The 20,804-nt window shown below is 49.6% G+C and overlaps 1 protein-coding gene across 1 annotated transcript in view; it reads right to left on the bottom strand.

Moving 5' to 3' along the window:
* B4GALNT3 (beta-1,4-N-acetyl-galactosaminyltransferase 3) overlaps nucleotides 1-18,843 on the bottom strand; it is a 501,487-nt gene extending 482,644 nt beyond the window's left edge. Inside the window, exon 1 of the mRNA XM_069228126.1 lies at nucleotides 17,503-18,843. Within this exon, the coding sequence (XP_069084227.1) occupies nucleotides 17,503-17,653 (151 nt within the window). The 5' untranslated portion in view covers nucleotides 17,654-18,843. The remainder of the gene's footprint in view (nucleotides 1-17,502) is intronic.
* Between the last annotated feature and the right edge of the window lie 1,961 nt (nucleotides 18,844-20,804).

Below are 20,804 nucleotides of genomic sequence, written 5' to 3' on the forward strand. Positions count from 1 at the left end.
TGGCACCTATCGGGGCTTGCTGTCTTTCCTTGCGGAGTAGCCACGCTAGCATTCTACTTGATCTGTCTCCTTCTGTTTGCAACCTGGTTAAGTAATAGTTGTAGTCGTGACAGCGGAGCCTGCTATGTGCCTCATTATATTTTGAGCGCTTTTCTTTGAGGACAGTGCTAGTAATTTCCCCCCGTGCTACCGCTATTTCCGCAATCCTTAGCTCCTTCTCTAGTTTGCTAATTTCCGCCTGTAAAGAGCGTCTCACTCCCCACGTAGTGGACATGCATACTCCGCGTGCTACTACCTTGTGGGCATCCCATTCCATCGCCCGGGTTGTTGCAGACATAGCGTTTGTTTCCCAATATTGGCCTATAGATTTCCCCAATGTTGCGGCGAATGCTTGATCTTACAGAGCCTCCGTCTGGAATCTCCAAGTGGGAATTGCCTGACGTGCCCTGCCCCAATTCAGTGTTACTCTCAGAGGCGCATGGTCCGAGACTGTCTTTGCCAAGTATTCAGATTCAGTGATCAGCGCCCCTATTTCGCGGGTGCCCCATACTATGTCTATTCTAGTATCGGTGTTATGTGGGACCGAGTAATATGAATATTCTTTTTGCTCTGGATGGCCTAATCGCCATATATCATATAGACCCATAACATTTGCCCATTCTTGCAGGGGACTTACGGGCTTCCTACTAGATGATACGCTCGGTTGGGCACTGGTTCTGTCCAATGCTGCTGATGGGGTACTGTTAAAATCACCGCCCCAGATGGCTAGGGGCATGGGGTGGGACAGCAACGTTGGGGTGAGAGTGGTAAGAAAGCCCGAGATGCCACTGTTGGGGGCGTATACCCCGATCACAGCCATTTGTCTGCCGTCTAATCTGCCCTCAACTACTACGTACCTCCCTCCCTGGTCTATCTTGTGTGCTGACATGAGGAATGGGACTCCCGCCGCTATCCAAATCAACACCCCTCTCGCAAAGGCCGAGTATGTTGTGCCTATCAACTGGCCTCCCCACTTCGTGCGCAGGTCGCGTATGTCCCCCTCTAGCATATGTGTCTCTTGCAGAATAGCGATATGCACTCCTAGTCTTTTAAGTCGAGCGTGCACTCTAGCCCGTTTGCTCAGCATCCCAAGGCCCCTGATATTCCATGTTAATATAATATACTGATTTTTCGTATTAATTCGAGAGGACATCATATGGGGTACTGGGGATATGTTGCTGTGTTGTGGATCTGGGCTTTAGTGTTGGCCCACCTGGTCTCTGCCTTTCTGTTGCTGATGTTTAAATATAGCGGGTGCAGATCTATGTTTTGTGCGTTAAGTAATTCCGACTCTTGCATTTCTGCTGAACTGTTAGTCCCCACCCCCCTAATTAAACCCCCTGTACTACTTACAACTACAGTGAAACTACAAAACTTAAAGGTGTGTGAAATAACTCTTATCCGGTTGGATTTGCATAGTGGGATTCTCATATCGTACAGACGTGGCTCTTGTAAAGGGCTCACATCGTGCCGCAGACTTAGTCTGCCAATATCGTCAGGCGCCCCCCCTTGGCATAAATCCGTTCCCTCTGGCCCCGCCCATCCACCATGTACCACCTACTTATGCCCCCAATCACTTAGCTTAGTGTTTATATCAAAGATGCATATTGTTGAAGGCACTTTATCCCCACGTCTCGGCAGTGCCGCAGAGTCTCTGTAGGATTTCAAGTTACAAGCATCGTCCCTGGTAGTCTCTCTGGGCCTGAACGAATAGTTTACAGTTCGTCGGCAGTTCTTGGGGTGACCTTCGGCCCCCCTAGTTCTCCTGTTACCGTGGATGCGGAGCTGGCTGTGTCTGAGTCCGATCCCTGCTCCTCAAGACCACTAGCAATTGTATTGCGGCTTTGCATGTATAACGGCGTCTCTTTCAGCACTTTTGCTCTTTCCTCTGCTGCTTGCCAGACGTTGGGCTGGCCTCTGGTGCGCCATTTGGATCGCTTCCTTGGAGTGCGTTTTTACCATTTCTCGTCCCCCTCTTCGTCCTCCCGGGGGTGTGCAAGGCCCTTGGCATGGAGCCATGTCCAGGCATCCTCGGGATTGGTGAATATATGGGTACGGTCCTCCATCACTACCCTTAGCTTGGCCGGGAACAGCAGGGCATATTTTATGCTCTGCTCTCGTAAGCGTTGCTTGACACTAACAAAAGAGTTGCGTTGGTTCTGCACCTCCTGCGTAAAGTCTGGGTAAGCGTTAATGCTCGAGTCTTCATACTTGAACGGGCCCTTATTGCGGAATTGTTGCAATATTGTGTCTCGGTCTCTATAGTTCAAGAACCTGGCAATCAATGGCCTGGGGGACTGGCCGGGGGCCGGAGGTCTGCCCGGGACTCTGTAAGCCCTTTCAACTGAGAAAAACTTGGATGGAGCCCCATTTAACACCTCCTTGATTAGCCACTGCTCTAGGGAAATTTCTGATTCCGGTTGACACATACTTTCCGGAAAGCCCAGGAATCTCACGTTATTTCGGCGCGCCCTACTCTCCATTTCCTCCGATCTTCTCCAGAGTATCTTCAGCTCCTCGTCCATACGCTGAATCTGTTTTTGGTTCCCTTGCGCTATTGGAGTTAGATCAGCTATTTCAGCTTCCGTTGTTTTCACTTTTTCAGCTAGGCTTCGATGATCCACTCGTAGGAGATGCAAGTCTTGCGCGACTGCATCAATTTTGCCTTCCAAGGATGACTTAGTGTCCAGTATTGCCTGCAATACTTTCTCGAACTGAGCAGAATGCGCTAGAAGTGTGCTTTCCAGTGACTGTAGGGATGGGCCAGATTGTTGGTCGGTAGGTGTTGTCGCTTGGGTAGTTCGATCTGGATTCTTAGTTGACTTGGCTCTGCCGGCCATTTTGGCTGTTCTGAAATTACCTCCCAGTCTACAGAAATTACGCACGTTTAATCTTCCTGATTCATTGTTTTAAACTTTTACTGAGTTGTCTGGGCATGGAGCGCACATCCGGCGTTGAGGGCGTGAGATTAGGCAGCAAAGCAAAGGACATTTAGTCTTATTCTGACTTATTGTGGCCTGGATATTCAATGACAAATGCTGTAGTCATTAATGGATTCAATGTTCCAGCTATGAGTTCTTGTGAGGCTGTACTCCGGGCCCACCGGAATATACGGAGGGTGTAAACGCTAGGGGAGAACACTCGTTTCTTCTTGTGTGGCGGAAGGGCTTGGTGTCAGAGGCTCCCTCGGATAGAGGGGAGAAGTGCTGGACAGCCGGGAGAGGCGTCGACACGTGGGAGAAATCGCGGGTCAGGGCGATCGCAGGGCGCCGCAAATAAACTCTGTGCAGCTAAGGACAGTCGCGGCAGGGACCCATTGCAGGGGAGTCCAGGGCAGACCGACCAATCTGCGTTGGTTGAGTAGTCCGAGCTCCCAGTAGCACGCGGTCCACATCCATCTTTTTGCGTAGGGTGTGGTGGCGGGGGGGGATGTGCTTGTCACTCCAAGGGTTTTTCCCCCTCCTCAGCTTAATTTTGGTGTCCCCCCCCCCTCGCAGGTGCCCTCCTCACCTCGTATTTTTTTTTTTTTAAAAAGGTCCCTGCACCGGGAACCCCCGCAGCCTGCTGGGCCACCGCCGCTGCACGTCTTCTTTGCCGGGCCTCTTCTTTGTTCCTCTGCTGCTTACACACGCGGCTGCTGTCGCGGCAAAATTCAAGATGGCGCCCCAGTTCCTCAAATCGGCTTCACGCGTCCCGGGGCGCCCAGTGGGATCAGCTGTGCGGTCCGCTGTTGGGACGCGTCTCTCCAGCCCCCCCGGCCACGAGCAGGCGCGGAAGCGGGGGGCAGCCGCGCCCGGCAAGAGCACGATCGGGGACTCAGCCGAAGCTCCTCCCGCCTCGTGCCACTCGCGAGTCACAGCCCTGCCTCGCACGCGCACCGAGGGGCGCTCACGGCACAAGTTGGGCGCCCCGGTCTCCCCCGGTCAAACCGCCGTCCCGGCCGCCGCTACCAGGCCGCGGGGGGGCGCCTTCCAGGATGTTTCGAGGTAGCCGGGAACGGAGCGCTCAGATCATGCGACCGTCCCGGCCGCCATCTTGGCTCCTCCCCACGGAGGCGCTCACTTCATATCTTGGCATCAACTCATAGATGCAAAGAACGGATTGTACATCACCACACGTGTGAAGGTGGGAACACATTCTGGATGAACTTTGAGTGGTTTGAGGGCTTGGGGGCCATGCTGAAGCCATCTGTGTTGCTGTGGAGATGGTACCCCATTCTGAGGCTTATGCAGAGGTTGTGCGATCTGGATGCACAGCTGTGGGGAACAATGGACGGCAATCACTGACATTGCATGTAGTGGTGATCACAGGTAGTGGCAGGGTACGATATACATCAAAACAGAGGTACAGTGGGAGTTAAGAGGCCACTGTGAGAGCTCTCATTAAGTCAGAGGGACAGGCACTGTGCCACGGTCGGTGCAGCAAATCCTCCTATGCATGCTTGTGGCAGATTGACAGCGCACGGGCCCAATTGGGCATTACATAGATATCTATTTCTCACACGTGATGTTCCCTGTGACCAGGACTCATCAGAAGTCCCCATGTGAAAAGTCTATTGTAGGGGCATGTTTATAAGATGGCAATAAGTTTGATGATTGTCCTTTTTGGAGTACAGTCCGAGTCAGCTTGGCCGCCATTTTGTCTATGGCACACATGCGTTAACGACAAGGCCTGCCCGAGGTATAAGATTACACTAGCCATATACATTACAGGACACCAAAGAGCATCACATGATCAACCTTAAGGTATAAAATGGATGAAGGGAATTTTTTAGACATCTCTAGGGGAGCATAAGAGCAAGGTGGCAAGGTGACATGAAGGCTCCTCGGAGCTCCGAGCATTCACTCGGGAGGGTAGATGCTCGCAGACTCCCATTGTAGCTCTACAGAACTCAGGATGCTGGGCATTCACTGGCGAACAACTTGGGTACCATATTTCTTGATGCACTGGTACTGGAAAGCCGCTAACACACACAAAAAACTGCAATCGGCAACAAAAGAGCATATTCTGGTCGTTCAGATGGATTTTCGTGACCTGCAGTACATATTCAACAGAGAGAAACACAGAAGAACAAATTGTGTTTACTACACACAGTCACATATTTGGCGTTTTAACACCTAGTAATAATCCACGTTGTTGGTATTTTTTCAAAGTTTTTTGCTTGCCAAATGTTGCTTAAACCCCTCCTCGCTTATAAAAGCTGATGGTCACATGCAACAGAGTAACAGCAAACTTTTTTTAAGTCTGGCTTGGCAGCATGACTGATAGACCTATTGTTACCAATTATTAACAGGTCCATGAAGTGGGGCTTTTACTCCCTCCCCTAACATCCCCCACCCCACTGTAAGTCTTCATCTCTCACCTAATGCTAGTGGCAGACGGGTGCATCATTATGCCTTCTAGGAAGTGCTTCCATTGGAGTAAACCAGGGGCTCTTTTACAGGTACCAGTTGACTCAACCATCATATATGTTCTTCACAGAAAGCAATCCTTTTTTGCTACTTTTCCCCCATCAGTGGCAAAACCAATACTATAGTGGAATCAATGCATCCACCAGTATCTCTGCATAGAACACGTATAAACATTTTGCATGAACGCCTGTGGTTGCTTGTGCTAGCACATTAAATCCAGGCCAATTTGCTTTCCCAAGGCGTGCTATTTCTGGTACAGATGTCCTTTAAGGCCACTGGTGGTGAACTAATGTATTACTGTTACAGAAGCGAGACATAGGACAAGCAGAAGACATTATTGTTTACATATTGCCACTATATTTAAAAAAAAAAAAAAAAAGTGCAAGCGTATGCGTGCTCGTGCGGCACATCTGCCCCCTTCTATTCAGACTGGTGTTTCTACTCTGGGATGGGCTGGTTAGTTATTCAGTAGCCATCTTGAAAAAGTGACATTCCAGAAACTCTGTGAAAGAAACCATTCACGTAGACGGAAAGTGCAACATTCTTGCAAAGAATATTTCAGTAAAAAATACAGCATTTCATTATTTGTATAGATAGTCCCCATTATTACTGTTTACCATAAAATAATCATGCAACCTTTTTTTTTTTACGGAAGGGCATCACAATTATAAACTAACGTGTAAAAATGTTGGAAGATGCTACTACAAGTTAGGATGACAAAAGTAATTTTTAGTTGTTAGCTAGGCGCTTGTTGCACTCAAAGGCCAAGCTTTCTTTGCAAACAGTTCTAAACGGAGGAGTTACTGAAGCTAGACCTGAGGTATCAGAGAAAGTAAATTATGGATACAAGTGGCCTCTGAGGCACTGACGTCATGGCTGGTGCAAGCTGTGTGGCGAATCTTCTGTCGGGGCAGTGGTACACCAAATTACGTACACACGAAACGGCAAGGGTCTCTCCGATGTAATTGCAACAGGAGATTATCTGCCCTGGGGAGCAGGTAAGGCCCCGAAGCATGAAACTGCTCAAAATGTGTCTTTTACGGCCAGGAAGAAGGGCTATCGGAATTGTGCGGCAAGGGAGGGCCGAAATTATGCATCAGAGTTGAATAGATTATGCGGCAATAAAGGCAAAATATGCGGCATAATGCAGCAGATTTTTTAAAGTATGGCTTCATTATTTTGTCATTTTTAAACTTAGTAACACTGTCGTAGCTCATTAGTACCAATATAACACACAGATTTGGCAATAAGCAAAATAAAGTTGACCAGTCCAGCTTTGCAAAGGGCCTTCCACTGCATGGCAACATGTGCCACTACATATTTAGTAACTTTTAAACTGTTTGGGCTAGAAACATTTTTTTGTGTTAAAATCTGTAGACAATGCGGCAGGTGATGACGTGGCAAATGCGGCAAGTATATAATTCTGCGACAACCACTGCGGCAGCACACTCGCATGATTCCAGTGGCCCTGCCTATGAGGAGTAGGGGACATCTAGGCTGTTAAAAGACTGTGCAGCTTCTGCTCAGGGTCCCACTTGTTCTCCCGCTCATTTGACATCAATCACTGGCTTTAGAAATCTGCAAAGGTTCAGTTCATAGTTCATATCACCAACTTTGTTTGCTTTTGCAATGGTTCTGTCGCTCACTTGGAAGGAATCTGATGTTCCTACCTTTAGAAGGCTGCGCAGCTTCTGTACAGGTCACCCTCTGGAAGGACACTGCTCGGAGTGAACCCAGACAGCACTGCTATCCCTCTGGATTGGATTGCACTACGCGGATGTCTACAAGTATGCATGAAACCCATAGGCCCGCCACCAGGTAGTGCCGAATGCTGTGTAGTCCCGGGTGACAGCACAGGCCCACAAAGGTAACACGGCCTCTGCTGGACGTGTCCCTCGCCCCAGAAAGGTCAGACTGGCCTCGCTACAGGGGGCTTCGTGGCCGGGTTTACACCAGGTGCTCTCCAGCTGGGGGAGTGTGTTTTCCCTCTTCAGCGCTAAGGACGTGATCTCAACGTCCTGAGCTAGAGCGCTTAAAAGTGGACTAGCTGTGTCAGTGGGCTTGGCGCAAGGAAGCCATGTTATGTGCTGTTCTTACATTCAGTGTTGAAAAATGGTACTAAAACAAACACCTTTCGGGGTGTAACACAGCGCGTGACAGGCAATATGGGGGATCAGAGTGCAGCCCATTTGCCATTTTTGCAGTACTGGACAATAGAAGCCGACCCGTTGATCTAGAGCAGGGCAGGTACCCTGTCGGACACATACACGAAGTGCAGGTGCGATATATGACATAGTAAAGAAGTGCAAACGCCTAGCAGGTCCCACGATGAGGATTAGAAATGTACGTTGCCAATAAAGCGCCTTTTCGAAGGCTGTGTGCAGGTGTGCGCTATGGGCTGCTCCCAAGCTCCCACCCTCTGCCGGGGCGCTGGGGCTGCGCGCAGAGCCGGGGTTTGCTGCAGTAACCTCCACACGACAAGTCCCGGTGCTTTCCGGCCCACCCCGGACCGGTTACCGAGCACAGTGACGAACGAGTCCAGAAACTAGCCACGTCCTGCCCGCAGACTTGTTGATTGCAGCGCTCGGCATCCGGTTCACTGGCTTCTCTTCCCCGCAAGGAGCGGGAACAGCCCCAGCAAGGGGGCCTCCTGGTGGCTGCACCCGAGACGTTGCGTCAAGGGGGCAGCCAGGCCCACTGACCCCCCAACCCCTCTCCTTTTGGAATGCTTCGGCAGTGCTAGGGTTTGTGTGTTCACATCTTGGAAAGAACCACGTTCCCCCAGAGGGGTGCAGGGTGTTCGTGCCTATTACATTCCTTGGTTTAGGAGGGAAGTTACACTGAAGGCAGGTGGGTAGGGTGACCACCTGGCACTGAGGCAAATTCTGGACAGGACTGTGAAAAATTCAGGATAACGTGTAAAAATTCAGGACAAAGGGTAAAAATTCAGGACAAATATTCAAGAACAAACATCAGTTTTACAGACACACACAAGAGAGGCCATGCCTCACTATGTTGTCAGTGCATTTATTTACTCTTTTTTAACATAGCACTATTTATTCACTGTGGTCTTTTGGGGGATTGCCTCCTGGTATGCTACATTCAGGTGTCACATTACGTCCTTCTTCAGTAGTAAATTAATGCCCTTCAATACTGTGCAAAGGCTATCACCTCTACACAAATCTACCCAATCTTTCTTGAAGAGAAAGTAACAGCAACATTTTGATTATGTTTCTGAACATTTTAAAACCCCTAGCAAACAGTTTGGGAAACATTAAGGTAATTAACCTTACACTAGGTTAAAAAAACATCTGGCTTACCCCAACCAAACCTAATTTTTTTTTAAAGAGGCAGGTCAGATGGTGTGGGCGACAGTCTCAACCCAATGTCAGGATGTGAGGTACCCACAACTTGCCTGTAGTCTCACAGCACTAGAGTGTGTCTGGGACTCTACATTTATCTCAGAAATGGGAGCCCAGACTACCAATCAAAGATAATAAAAGAGGAGGATGAAATTGAGGTCAAATGGGAGATCCACGGCAAGTGATTCAAAGGGTTGTTGCTAAGAAGTGGATAAATAAGGAAGAGAAGAACAAGGTGGGACAATTCCTAAAATCAGACAAGGTGGGTCCACCAAGACTTTCGGAAGGTATTGGGTACCTGGGGACTTGTCTCAGCACACAGGAGAGAAACAGAAGAGGCACTGTCAAGTGGCTGAACAAGCCACACCCATCCACCTTGGCAAACTCTTCTGGTGCAATGGTCCACTGTTCGTTATTGTGAAGGGTGAGCAGGGGCTAGATTTGCTGTGCATTCAAAGAACAAAGTCAAATGTCAGGCTCTGTCTTCGGTGGGAACTTAGTGTTTACTTTTCTTTCTCTGACTTCAAAGTGGGAGGATTTATGCGACAATCTTGCTGGATACTTGGGTTCGGAAAGAGTTTTTTCTATCACATGACAACATTTAAATAAACTTCGGAATATATCAGAATTAGGAGATCAAATGAAGCACATTTTTGTTAATTCTGAACCGTGCTGGAAACAAATACCTTTATACGATTAAAACAAATAGTTTGATTTGAAAAACTGTAAAACTGTGCAATGTAATGATAATTTCAATAATAAAAAATGTGTTGGCTGTAATGGCAGTGTGTTACCACACCATGCATACTCCACTCTGCTCTGCACCACTCCACACCACTGCACCCTATTCTTTATCACTCCACTTTACGCCACTGCACTGCACTCTTCTCCATTCTGAAGCACTTCACATTATGCCACTGCACTCTAAGCTACTTAACACTATGCCTCTCTACTCTACTCTGTACCACTCTACTCTATGCCAATGCACTTTACGCCTCTCTACACCACTGCGCTCTCCTCCTCTGCATGCTATACCACTCCAGTCTGGGCAACACCAATCTAGTCCGCACAACTCCACTCTATGACACTCTGCAATACTGCACTGTATGCCATTACACTCTATGTTAATACACTCTATGCTAGTGTACTTTACTCTATAACACTCAACTCTATGCCCCTGCACTCTAAATCAATACACTGTACGTCACTCTAATCTACTCTGCACCTCTGCACTCTATGCCACGGCACTCTACACCACTTTACTCTATGCCATCACACTCTATGCAACTCCACTCTACCCTGCACCTCTCCACCCTTAGCCACTTTACTCTACTGTGAAACAATCTACTTTATGCCACTGCACTCTGTGCCACTGCATTCTATGCCACTGCACTCCACCTTGCACCTCTCCACTCTATGCAACTGCACTCTACTCTGAAACAATCTATTCTACGGCACTGCACTCTATGCCACTCTGACCACTGCGCTGTAGTTCAATGCACTCTACACCACTTCACACTGACAGTCTACTCTGCAACACTGCACTGGCCACGACTATATTCTACACCACTCTACTCTGTACTACTACATTCTGCATCAATATACTCTATGCCACTCTACTCTGCCCCATGCCACTCTATGCCACTGCACTCTACACCTGTGCACTCTAAACAACAGCACTGTATGCCACTGCCATTTACTCTGCACCACTGTACTATATGGCACTGTTCTCTGTACCACTCTAAACCACTGCACTGACACTCTACAACACTGCACTCTACACCACTCTACTCTGTACTACTGCATTCTGTTCCACTGCACCCTATGCCACTGCACTGTGCATCACTACGCTCTACGCCACTGCACTCTAGGCACTATACTCTACTCTGCACTGCACCACTCTACAATACTCCACTCTGCACCACTCTATGCCACTGCACTCTATGCCACATGGGTCTACTCTGCACTCTATGACACACTGCACCACTCTGCATTACTGCACTCTTTGCCACTCTATTGTATGCCACTCTACTCAACTGCACTCTATGCTACCATACCCCATGCCACTCTATGCCACTGCACTCTGCGCCAATGCACTCTAAACAACTGCACTGTACGCCACTGACCTCTACTCTGCACCACTGTACTCTACGCCACTGCTCTTTGTGCCACTCTACATCACTGCACTGTCACTCTACTCTGCAACATTGCACTCTCCGCTACTGTACTGTCCACCAATCTACTTTGTACTACTGCATTATACGCTACTGCACTCTATGCCACTTTACTCTGTATCACTCCACTCTACGTGACTGCACTCTACAGCACTATACTCTACTCTGCACTGTACCACTCTACACCACGCCACTGCACTCTCTGCCCTGCGAGTCTACTCTGCACTCTATGCCACTGCACCACTCTATACTACTGCACTCTCTGCCACTCTATTGTATGCCACTCTACTCCACTGCATTCTGTCACTCTACTCTGTCCCACACCACGCCACTCACTGCACTCTAAGCCAATGCACTCTACACACCTGCACTGTACCCCACTGCACTGTGCTCTGCAACACTACGCCACTGCTCCTGTGCCACTCTACTCCACTCCACACTACTATGCCACTAGCTTTTAGTCATGCTGAACAGCAGCCACTCTGGTGTATAACATGGCTAAAACACATTAGCAAAGGCAATAACTCGTAGACGAAACCTATTGGCTTTGCCAATGTTTGTTAGTACTATAAGGTACTGATGTCCCTGAAAGAACTGTGAATGTGTAAGTCCTTATTTTAAACATGCATTCGACGCCTTGTCAGGGGTAGTAAGCACTATATAAATACAGTTACATAATATAGGCTGCTACAAAATGCACAAATATATTTCGGTTAAATTTAAAAAAGTGCTTCTCAAATACAGATTTGAATAATATGCAGTTTATACGTAGTACTAACATTTTTTATGACACTCCATTAAAACCACACACTCCACAGGTCACCTTGGAACACCCTTAAGGTACCTCTCTAAAAGAAAATGTCTTTGCCATCAGAAAGCTTCCAGTGACTCCTTTGGTGAAAGTCAATGCAGGTTTTCAAGCCCCTTTGCATTTGCAGATTGCCCACATTTACATTTCTTTAGGGAAGGAGACACCCTGGCAAGAAGGCCTTTTCTTATCTGTCTGCCCCTCCCTCCCTCAGAGCACAGGAGACTCCCTGCCTTTGAAACCAGATGGGAAAACTAACCTGCCCGTAATTTCGCCCTACCATCCGTTGTCCTTTTGGTGACAGGCTAAAATTACGTACAAATTACATCCGTTAAGCCTTTCATCACGGACAACGGACGGCAGGGCAAAAGTACGGGCAGTCTGAAATTTACGGACGGGTGGTCACCGTACAGGTGGGTCCAGTCGGATGGGCGGTGACGGAATAAACGCGACAAAGGGACCAGGGGCGTAGCTTGGTCAGTAAGATTGGAGGGGGAGTTGAGCTTCAGATTTTCCTAGAATCACGCTAGGTACAATGTCAAAATACATCCTACAGCAAGCAGGGCACAAGAGAGGGGCTCAAGGTAGGGTGACCAGATTTTGAGGAGCAAAAACTGGGACAGGCTAGACATAAAAGAAGGACTAACGACTTTACACTCACTTTTATATTTGGCGTGTCCTTTTTTTGGGTAGCTTTGTGAATGTGTGCCTATATATGTGTGAGTATATATATATATATATGTATATATACACACACACACACATTTACAAGATTACAAGACTACACATATAAAATTAGCTATGGCTTGACCTGTCCCCCCTCCACCCCTAACCCGCCCCACCCACCTCTCTCTGTTCCCCACTTGGACTGTGTTGCCTGACAGTAACAGATACGTTACTTTAATTATTGCATACTTTGTAGGCTTCTGTTAAAGGCAAGCATACCTTGAATGTATGCTTCACTAGATAATCTGACCTTTGTCCCAAAAACCGGGACATTTGTTTAAAATTTAGAGAAGCCTCAAGACACCAGGACAGTCCTCTAAAAACCGGGACTGTCCGGGGAAATCCGGGACGTCTGGTCACCGTAGCTCAAGGGGCAGTGGAAAGGGAGACCATTAAGGATTAGCAGGGGTACTAAGTGAGGAAAGCTCAATATTTTGTAAAATAACCAAAAAAAATTAAGACTTTCAAAGCAGAGAGGGAAACAGTGTGTGTGCATTTTCTTATGTGTTTATGTAAATATTTCTTGTGAAATCCGACAGACACCTCACCATACCGGATTGAAAGCACCTGTACCCAACTACTTGCAGTCTTTTTAGACTAGGAATAGTACCCCCGGACCTGGGAGGGGTATACAGAGGTCTGGAGGGTGGGCGTGTGCAGATTTAAAGAACCCTCCTGCTGGATGTTGATATACGTCTGCCCTTTACCATTTTGTTCGAGATGCAATAAGCAGGTGATTGTTCAAAGAAGGCGTGGCCAGCTCTGGGACCGGATGTTGCAAGGATGTCTGAACATCATGGACCCCCCTTCCTTGTGGACATTCTGAATCTAGAATGTACATGAGAAACAGGCCCAGATTCTTGTAATACAAGCAGGCTGGTGATGGTGCCAGGCAGACCCCTCACACTGTAGTTACAGTTTGCTACAGTATTTCATTTGGAGACAGCTTGAGGGAAGAGATTCGTGCACAAGGACTCTTGTCAGAACATGGCAAGTTCACCCCACCCAGGGGTACACATGCATCACATGTACTGATAGATATGTAGTGCCATGGGCCTCTTTGTTAAACTACCAACTGTAAAAGGTCTACTGCTTTAGATGAAGCATAAATGCACGCAGACAATTTGTGCGGTGTCTCTGTGGAACATGCTTCTTTCTAGGCCATCTCAGTCTGAGCATTTTTATGCAGTTTTTTTTAAAGCGCGATATTTGCCCAAGGGCATTAGTGCACTTTACAACAGAATTAGACTAGGCTACGCTTTTCTAGGCAGAGAGAGAGCAATATGGGGCCAGATGTGTCATTTTATCCAATAGTGAGTACCTAATTGTGATTATCTTGCAAATCGCAATTAAGTAATCACTATTGGAATGTATGAAACTCCAGGAGTTTCATACTGTGATTCGCAAGGGCTTACAAATGGACCTACCTCATTAATATTCATGAGGTAGGTCGCAATTTGCGAGCCATTCCGAATAGCTACAATCACAGAGATGGTGGCCTGCTGGGCTCAGCCTTAGTCAGGGCTCTTCAGCCAGGTATTGCTTGGTTCCAATGGCACAGTGACCCCAGGACCCACGTCCTGGCATACGCGCTCCAATATAGTTTTAACAGTAAACCTGCATGTCTGTGCAAATTTTGCGGTCAGTTCAATGGGAAAAGTGCTGTCTGTAAACGACAGTGCACCTCAACACTGCCCTACCACATTACAGCTAGATCCAATAGTTTTGCCAATACTTTATATTGAAAAAGTATGAAAAGCATAGATTTTACGTTCATCTATACCATTTGAAATATTAGTTTGAGTTGCAGTTGTGGGAGAGAGCATGTACCTCACTTATCTGCTGCATCTTTTGCACAGGTTCCTGCATTTGAGGACATTTCCATCAAGCACTAGCAGCATGCCAGGAAATGTTTTTGATTATTGGAATTTGAGTTTTCTTAAATACACTTCAATTTAACAGAAACTCTGGTGCATCAGAACAATAACAACCACGTGTAAATGCATTACAAATGCCCTAAAACCACTCTTACAAACCAGTACAATATAACAACTGCTAATATTGCATCGTAAAAGAAAAAGGAAAGATGAAAAAGAGGGCGAGAAGTACTAAAATAACCCATGAGAGTCCAGGATGACGAAATCCTAAAGTAAACTTCTAGTAGTGAGATGAGACAGGAGATCAGGTTTAATTGGAAGCACCATCTCTCAGCCTCCTTTCACCTTTTGACCCGGTGCCCTTATTGGGCTACAGTTATCCAAAATTATATTTAAGTACCAGCACTTTTTGCAAAAGGCTGTGGATGAATGAACGAATGAGTGAATGAATGATCACCTTTAATCGAAGGCTAAATGAATACCAATTAAAAGCATAAAACCATTTTTACTAAAATCTTGACTGTTAATTCCCTGATTATACTTTTCCCAGGTCGTACCAATCGCCTGTTCATCAGCTTCACAGAGCCACGCGATGGGGGGGCAGCAATAACATGAAAACACGTCTGAGCGGTTTCTTTCAGCAGGAAGGCGGCCTGAGCACTCAGACAGGTCGCGGTTTCTCGTTTTTAGCAGCATTTCCTGTATTCAAGAGGACATGGCAGCCATAGACACCTCTAGACAATAATAGAAGACACGTTCTACCCTGAAGGAGTGTGTATCCCACGGTTCGCAGGTGGGAGACAGCACTGCCAATTTCTACCGTTTACTGGGCACCAAAAACAGGTAACTGGAGGAAGGGAGAGAGTGAAGTGGGTAGAAAAGGGAGGGGGCATTAAAGGAGAAGACGGAGGGTGCAAAGGAGGAGATGAAGGGGCAAAGGAGGAGATGGAGGGGGCAAAGGAGGTGATGGAGGGAGCAAAGGAGGAGATGAAGGAGCAAAAGAGGAGATGGGGAGCAAAGAAGGAGATGAGGGGGCAAAAGAAGGAGATGTGGGAGCAAAGGAGGAGATGAGGGAGCAAAGGAGGAGATGAGGGGGCAAAGGAGGAGCAAGGAGGAGATGAGGGGGCAAAGGAGGAGATGGAGGGAGCAAAGGAGGAGATGAAGGAGCAAAGGAGGAGATGAGGGGGCAAAGGAGGAGATGAGGGGGCAAAGGGGGAGATGAAGGAGCAAAGGAGGAGATGAGGGGGCAAAGGAGGAGATGAAGGGGCAAAGGAGGAGATGGAGGGAGCAAAGAAGGAGATGAAGGAGCAAAAGAGGAGATGGGGAGCAAAGAAGGAGATGAGGGGGCAAAAGGAGGAGATGTGAGAGCAAAGGAGGAGATGAGGGGGCAAAGGAGGAGCAAGGAGGAGATGAGGGGGCAAAGGAGGAGATGGAGGGAGCAAAGGAGGAGATGAGGGAACAAAGGAGAAGATTACGGAGCAAGGAGGAGATGGAGGGAGCAAAGAAGGAGATGAGGGGGCAAAGGAGGAGATGAGGGGCCAAAGGAGGAGATGAGGGGGCAAAGGAGGAGATGGATGGAGCAAAGGAGGAGATGAAGGGGCAAAGGAGGAGATGAAGGGGTAAAGGAGGAGATGGAGGGAGCAAATGAAGAGATGAGAGGGCAAAGGAGGAGATGGAGGGAGCAAAGGAGGAGATGAGGGGGCAAAGGAGGAGATGGAGGGAGCAAAGGAGGAGATGGAGAGAGCAAAGAAGGAGATGAGGGGACAAAGGGGGAGATGGGGAGCAAAGGAGGAGATGAGGGGGGCAAAGGAGGAGAGGAGGAGGCAAAGGAGTAGATGGGGGAGCAAAAGAGGAGATGAGGGGGGACCAACAGGAAAGTCCACATAGAACAACCATCATTCAACAACCAGTAATTTCTCCCTGTTACCCCCCAAAAGATATAAGAATATAAAGCAATGATAGCATCTTACAAACTAAACCTAAACAGGGATCTTTTGGGGATATAATGCAACCCAAATGGGGGAGCAGATATTCCGTCTGCCCGTCCTCCGTAGGGGAGGGTTGGGAGAGTGAGACACAAGCAAGGTACAAAAGTCAGTCCGGCTCCTCACCCTGGGTCATGTTCATTCTGGAAACTGGAAATTCAATTTTCCCATCAGAAGGATGGGCCTACAAGTCCCAACATGTTTAGTGCAGGAATAGATGAAACTCAGCTCATGACATGGTTAAAATGCGTGGACAAAGGAAAGGGGCAGTGAGGGGACAAAGGCATGTTCACCTGGCTGAGATAACTATTTAAGAACACTGTTTTTTGTCACTCTGAAACCCACCTGGATAAGAGGCATTTGTGTACTTTAGTATATCAGTGGGTAGAAGAACGGATAGGGTCGGCCCTAGCACCACAGCGAGCCAACAAGAAGGTGGACCAATCTAGTCGACTCACAGACTAGGAGGGCCCACAGAAGCCTGGAGCTCACAGCATCTCTGTGCCTCACCTTGGGAGCATCGGGTCTTGTGAACGACCACAGGGCACGAGAAAGAATTTTGGGCTGTGAGGCTGCAGGGTGACAGCAAGGCGAGAAGAGTGAAGCTGCCAGGCCACAACAGTGGGTTCCATTTTTAGGAAAAAGTGTATTTGCAAGATTTCCTTTTTTCCAGTTCAAACCAATAAACACCAGTAATGCCCCACTAAGAGGTAAATAAACAGATTCCCCTGCACTACAACAAACTGAAATGACATCCAAACAAAAGAAACAATAAGAATATTAAGTTTTGATTTCTCATTGAGCACAGTGGGCACACTGTGGTTTGCTTACATAAGGCCACCATAAAAAAAGTATTTTCTGGAAGTTAGTGGTTTGCATTGGGATGTTCGGCATTAGAAGATGACAGTGTCCAAGGACACAATGCTAGAACTCTGCACGCGCATAAGAAACACGTTATTGAGCAGGCACTGCCTATGTTACTCTTTTATGCCCCAAGAAGAACCTTCTCCTGAGGACCTACACAATCTAGAGAAACAATCCTCAGCAGGCCAGCAGAAGGCACTGCGTTATTTGTGTCACAATACATACACTTGGCCCCTCTTCCCGCCCCTGTACTCACTGTGGTTCATGGGGTTGTCCTCAGGTGGGGCCACGAGATGCAGGTACGCGGTCCAAAAACCAAGGATCAGCAGCCCTAGTGCCACAACCGTTCGAAAGCGCCTCCTCAGCGTCTTCAGGGGCAGCAGCTGTGGGATGCAACTCCACCACATCCTGGGGGCAGCGGCGGGGCGCGACTGCCCCCGTCGCCGTGTAGGCCCAAATCTGTATGCCCCGATCTGCTCCTGCCCCTTGAGGGCTCCGAGTCCTCCGCGAGCCGTGCTCCTGCCCAAACAACAATATCCCAGGCTCCTGGTGCCACACGGGCCCCACGCTTTTCTTCCAGTCCACGAGCAGCTGGCCACACTCAGGATGGGCAGCTCTGATCCACTCTGCTCCAGCCCTGGTGGTCCCACACCTTTCCCTGCTGTACTCCTGGTCACACGCGAGCTCAGTGCCCTCTGCCCACTGCGCTCAAGTACAGCTTTGCTGTCTGGGCTTCAAATTTCCCACCACGCGTGCTCCAGATTCTTTGTGGGCACCGAACCCTCTGCCAGGGGTGCGCCTGGCCACACGTGGACTTCAAACCCGGCACCCGCTGTGTGTCTGGCCCTTTACGAGTCACACATCCTACCAGCCGTGCTCCTGGCCGCATGCAGGCTCCACACCTTCAGCCAGCAGTCTCCTCGCCCTATGGGCTCCAAACTTTCAGCGGGCTGTGCTCCTGTGTCCCTGCGGGCTCCACTCCAGCCATGTCCCTGCTCCTGTCAGGTCTACAACTCTTCTGCCAGGCTGGCTCCTGGCTCCTTGCGGGCTCCACACTCTCGGTCAGCTCCAGTCCTGGTCCCTTGCGGCTAGAGGCCGTCTTCCACCAGGGCTCCTGGCTGCCGGTCGTGCCTCTGGGTCTGTGTGGGCAGCACACACAGCTGCTGCTTTGCCGTTCAGTGGGCTTCACACATGTCCAGGTTTAGCCGAACTCTTGGCAGAAAGCTGCCACCCTCTCCACAAGGTGCTCCTGCGCCACCGTCTTCAGGCCAGTCTGCCAAGCCCTGCTTTTCCGCCAGTCTCTTCCGTCTTTTCTTATACTCCAGTATCCCCCTCTTCCGAGACCCGCAGGACGGCCTGTGCTTATATGGGGCTCGGTGTGTTTCTACGTGTAGTAATAACACCCCTTGGAATGGTATATGCGGTCTAATGCGTGCAGGTGTGTGTCACGCACCCCAGGGGTGATCACACGCTCTGCTAGCAGCAGGTGCCGCCCACGCCCCTCGGCAAACTTTCTTCAAACCCTTCTGGGGAATCGTCACTTTAAAAGTGTCTTCTCCTGGCCAGTCTGTCTCAAAAAGGCGCTTCGTTCCCTACATCTTAATCTCTATTCGTGTGTCTTGTCTATGTAGGTGCTTTAATCTAACACGGGCCAACACCGTCTCTTGCCACACGGTTAGCCTGACTTGAACATCTTACTGTCTCTTCCGCCGACACGCTCCGTTTTACCACTCTCTCCTCCCTGTCTCCTCCTGCTGACCTCTACCTCGTCGCCTCCTGCACTCTCTTCTGTTTGCTGGACCTTGAGCCCCTCTCTTCTGTCAGGCCCTCTGGTCTCTCCGCGACGACCTGTTCAGTCTCTTTCTCATCAGACACTTTGTCACCAACTTTGCACTTAACTAGCAGTCTAGCCCCTCCTGGTCGTCTCTTCGGCATAGGTGCGGTCACCTTTGATTGAACCCTCGCCCTGAGCTGTCTCCGTCTCCTTGCAGTATTTCCAATACGATAGTAACAACTTTATCGGCCTCTTGGCGCTCACCTGGCAGTCTCCAGCTGTCTCCGTTGTCCCCCCTGACACCCAGCTTCTTGCTGCTTCGAAGCCCCCAAGTCTATTGTATCCCCCAGATCCATTAAATCCTACGCAGTCCTCCTGGTTAGTCAGGCTTTCTTAGCTGTCTCTCCTTCGACTGCCTCTTCCCTGGTGGCATGCTAGTCGAACACTCTCGCACTGTCCTGCCTGATCTCGCTCCGAGGCAGTCTCCCCAGTTCTGACGGGGTTCTCCACTCCCCCTGGCAGTCTCCTTAACATTTGCCCTTAAGACAGTCACTTTCTCTCTGTTGCTGCAGTCTCGTACCGTGACGTCTCTTCACTATGCTAAATCAGCCTCACTGCCCCTCGGTTGGGGCGGTCTCTTTATGTGCCTCTTGGCACAGTCATCACTGCTGCACTCCCTGCCTCTCCGATGTGGTCGCTCCTCTGCGCAGCCTCTGGCCGTCTCTTCACTACCTGCTCTTAAGGCAGTCTCTCTGCTGCAGCTGTCACTCGGTTCTCCCGCTGGCTGTCTCGTCCTGTCGCGATGCCCACACCAGAGCCCTTCTCTGTCCTCTACTTTGTTGATAGCTCCCTGTGGCTGAGTGGTCTCTGACAGCTCCCTCCCCGCTGACTCTCTCTCTCCACCCGCTCGCCCTCTCTCCAGTGTTCACCTGCAGCTCTCCCCGCCCTCCTCCCCTCTCCCCGGGGATCACCTGCAGCTCTCCCCGCCCGGCTCCTGCCCTCCCTCCCTGCACTCACTCGCAGCTCGCCGCACCCTCGCTACACCTCCCGCAGCACTCGGAGGGTCTCTAACCCCCTGCGACAGCGCCCCCCTCCGCCGCCAGTGTCCCCAGCTCCGGGGATCCCCTTCCCCGTCCTCGGATCGCTCTGAGAGGGAGGAGGTCCCTCGGTGCACGGACACTCCCAACCCGCCGCCGGGCCCGCCCCCTGCAGTGCCTGGAAGAGGAAAGGCGCTATAAGTAGCTCACGCACCAGCCTGGCTCTTAGGTGCTGTGCAGCGTGAGGTGGAGCGGAGGGTGCACGCGAGGCGCGTGCCGCCAGGCACCTCCAGGGACACTGAGCGCGAGGCTCCGTGACACCCTGTGTCACCCCCGCGAGCTTTGCTTATGCACTTGATCGCACGCGCTAGTAAACTGCTGCTTCAACGCTGCGCGGCAGGGCGCCTCCTAGTGGTAGGGTGGCCGAGCTGCAGGCGCCACATGCCCCCGGAGCGCTGGGGCTCGCTTCTCTAAGGGCGCTCGAAACAGGGGCGCAACCGTCTACAGTCCCAGGAATCCCAGGCTATAACCATGTGATGGCAAAACACAGCTCGGGATTAATCATACCTTTTTATATTAGCCGATTGTATTGTAGTGCATTACACATCGGAAGCAAACTAAGGATGTAAATAGGCACACACCAGTCGAAAGAAGAGGCACTGCTTTAGCTCAGATATTTACTGAACGTTTAGAGAGCCTTTCACGCACGAGAGCGTTTCTTCGTTCTAAAATGTTGTCGAAGACGGA

Source organism: Pleurodeles waltl, chromosome 4_1 (assembly GCF_031143425.1).
Source record: "Pleurodeles waltl isolate 20211129_DDA chromosome 4_1, aPleWal1.hap1.20221129, whole genome shotgun sequence".
In the NCBI taxonomy this organism is placed as follows: Eukaryota; Metazoa; Chordata; class Amphibia; order Caudata; family Salamandridae; genus Pleurodeles; species Pleurodeles waltl.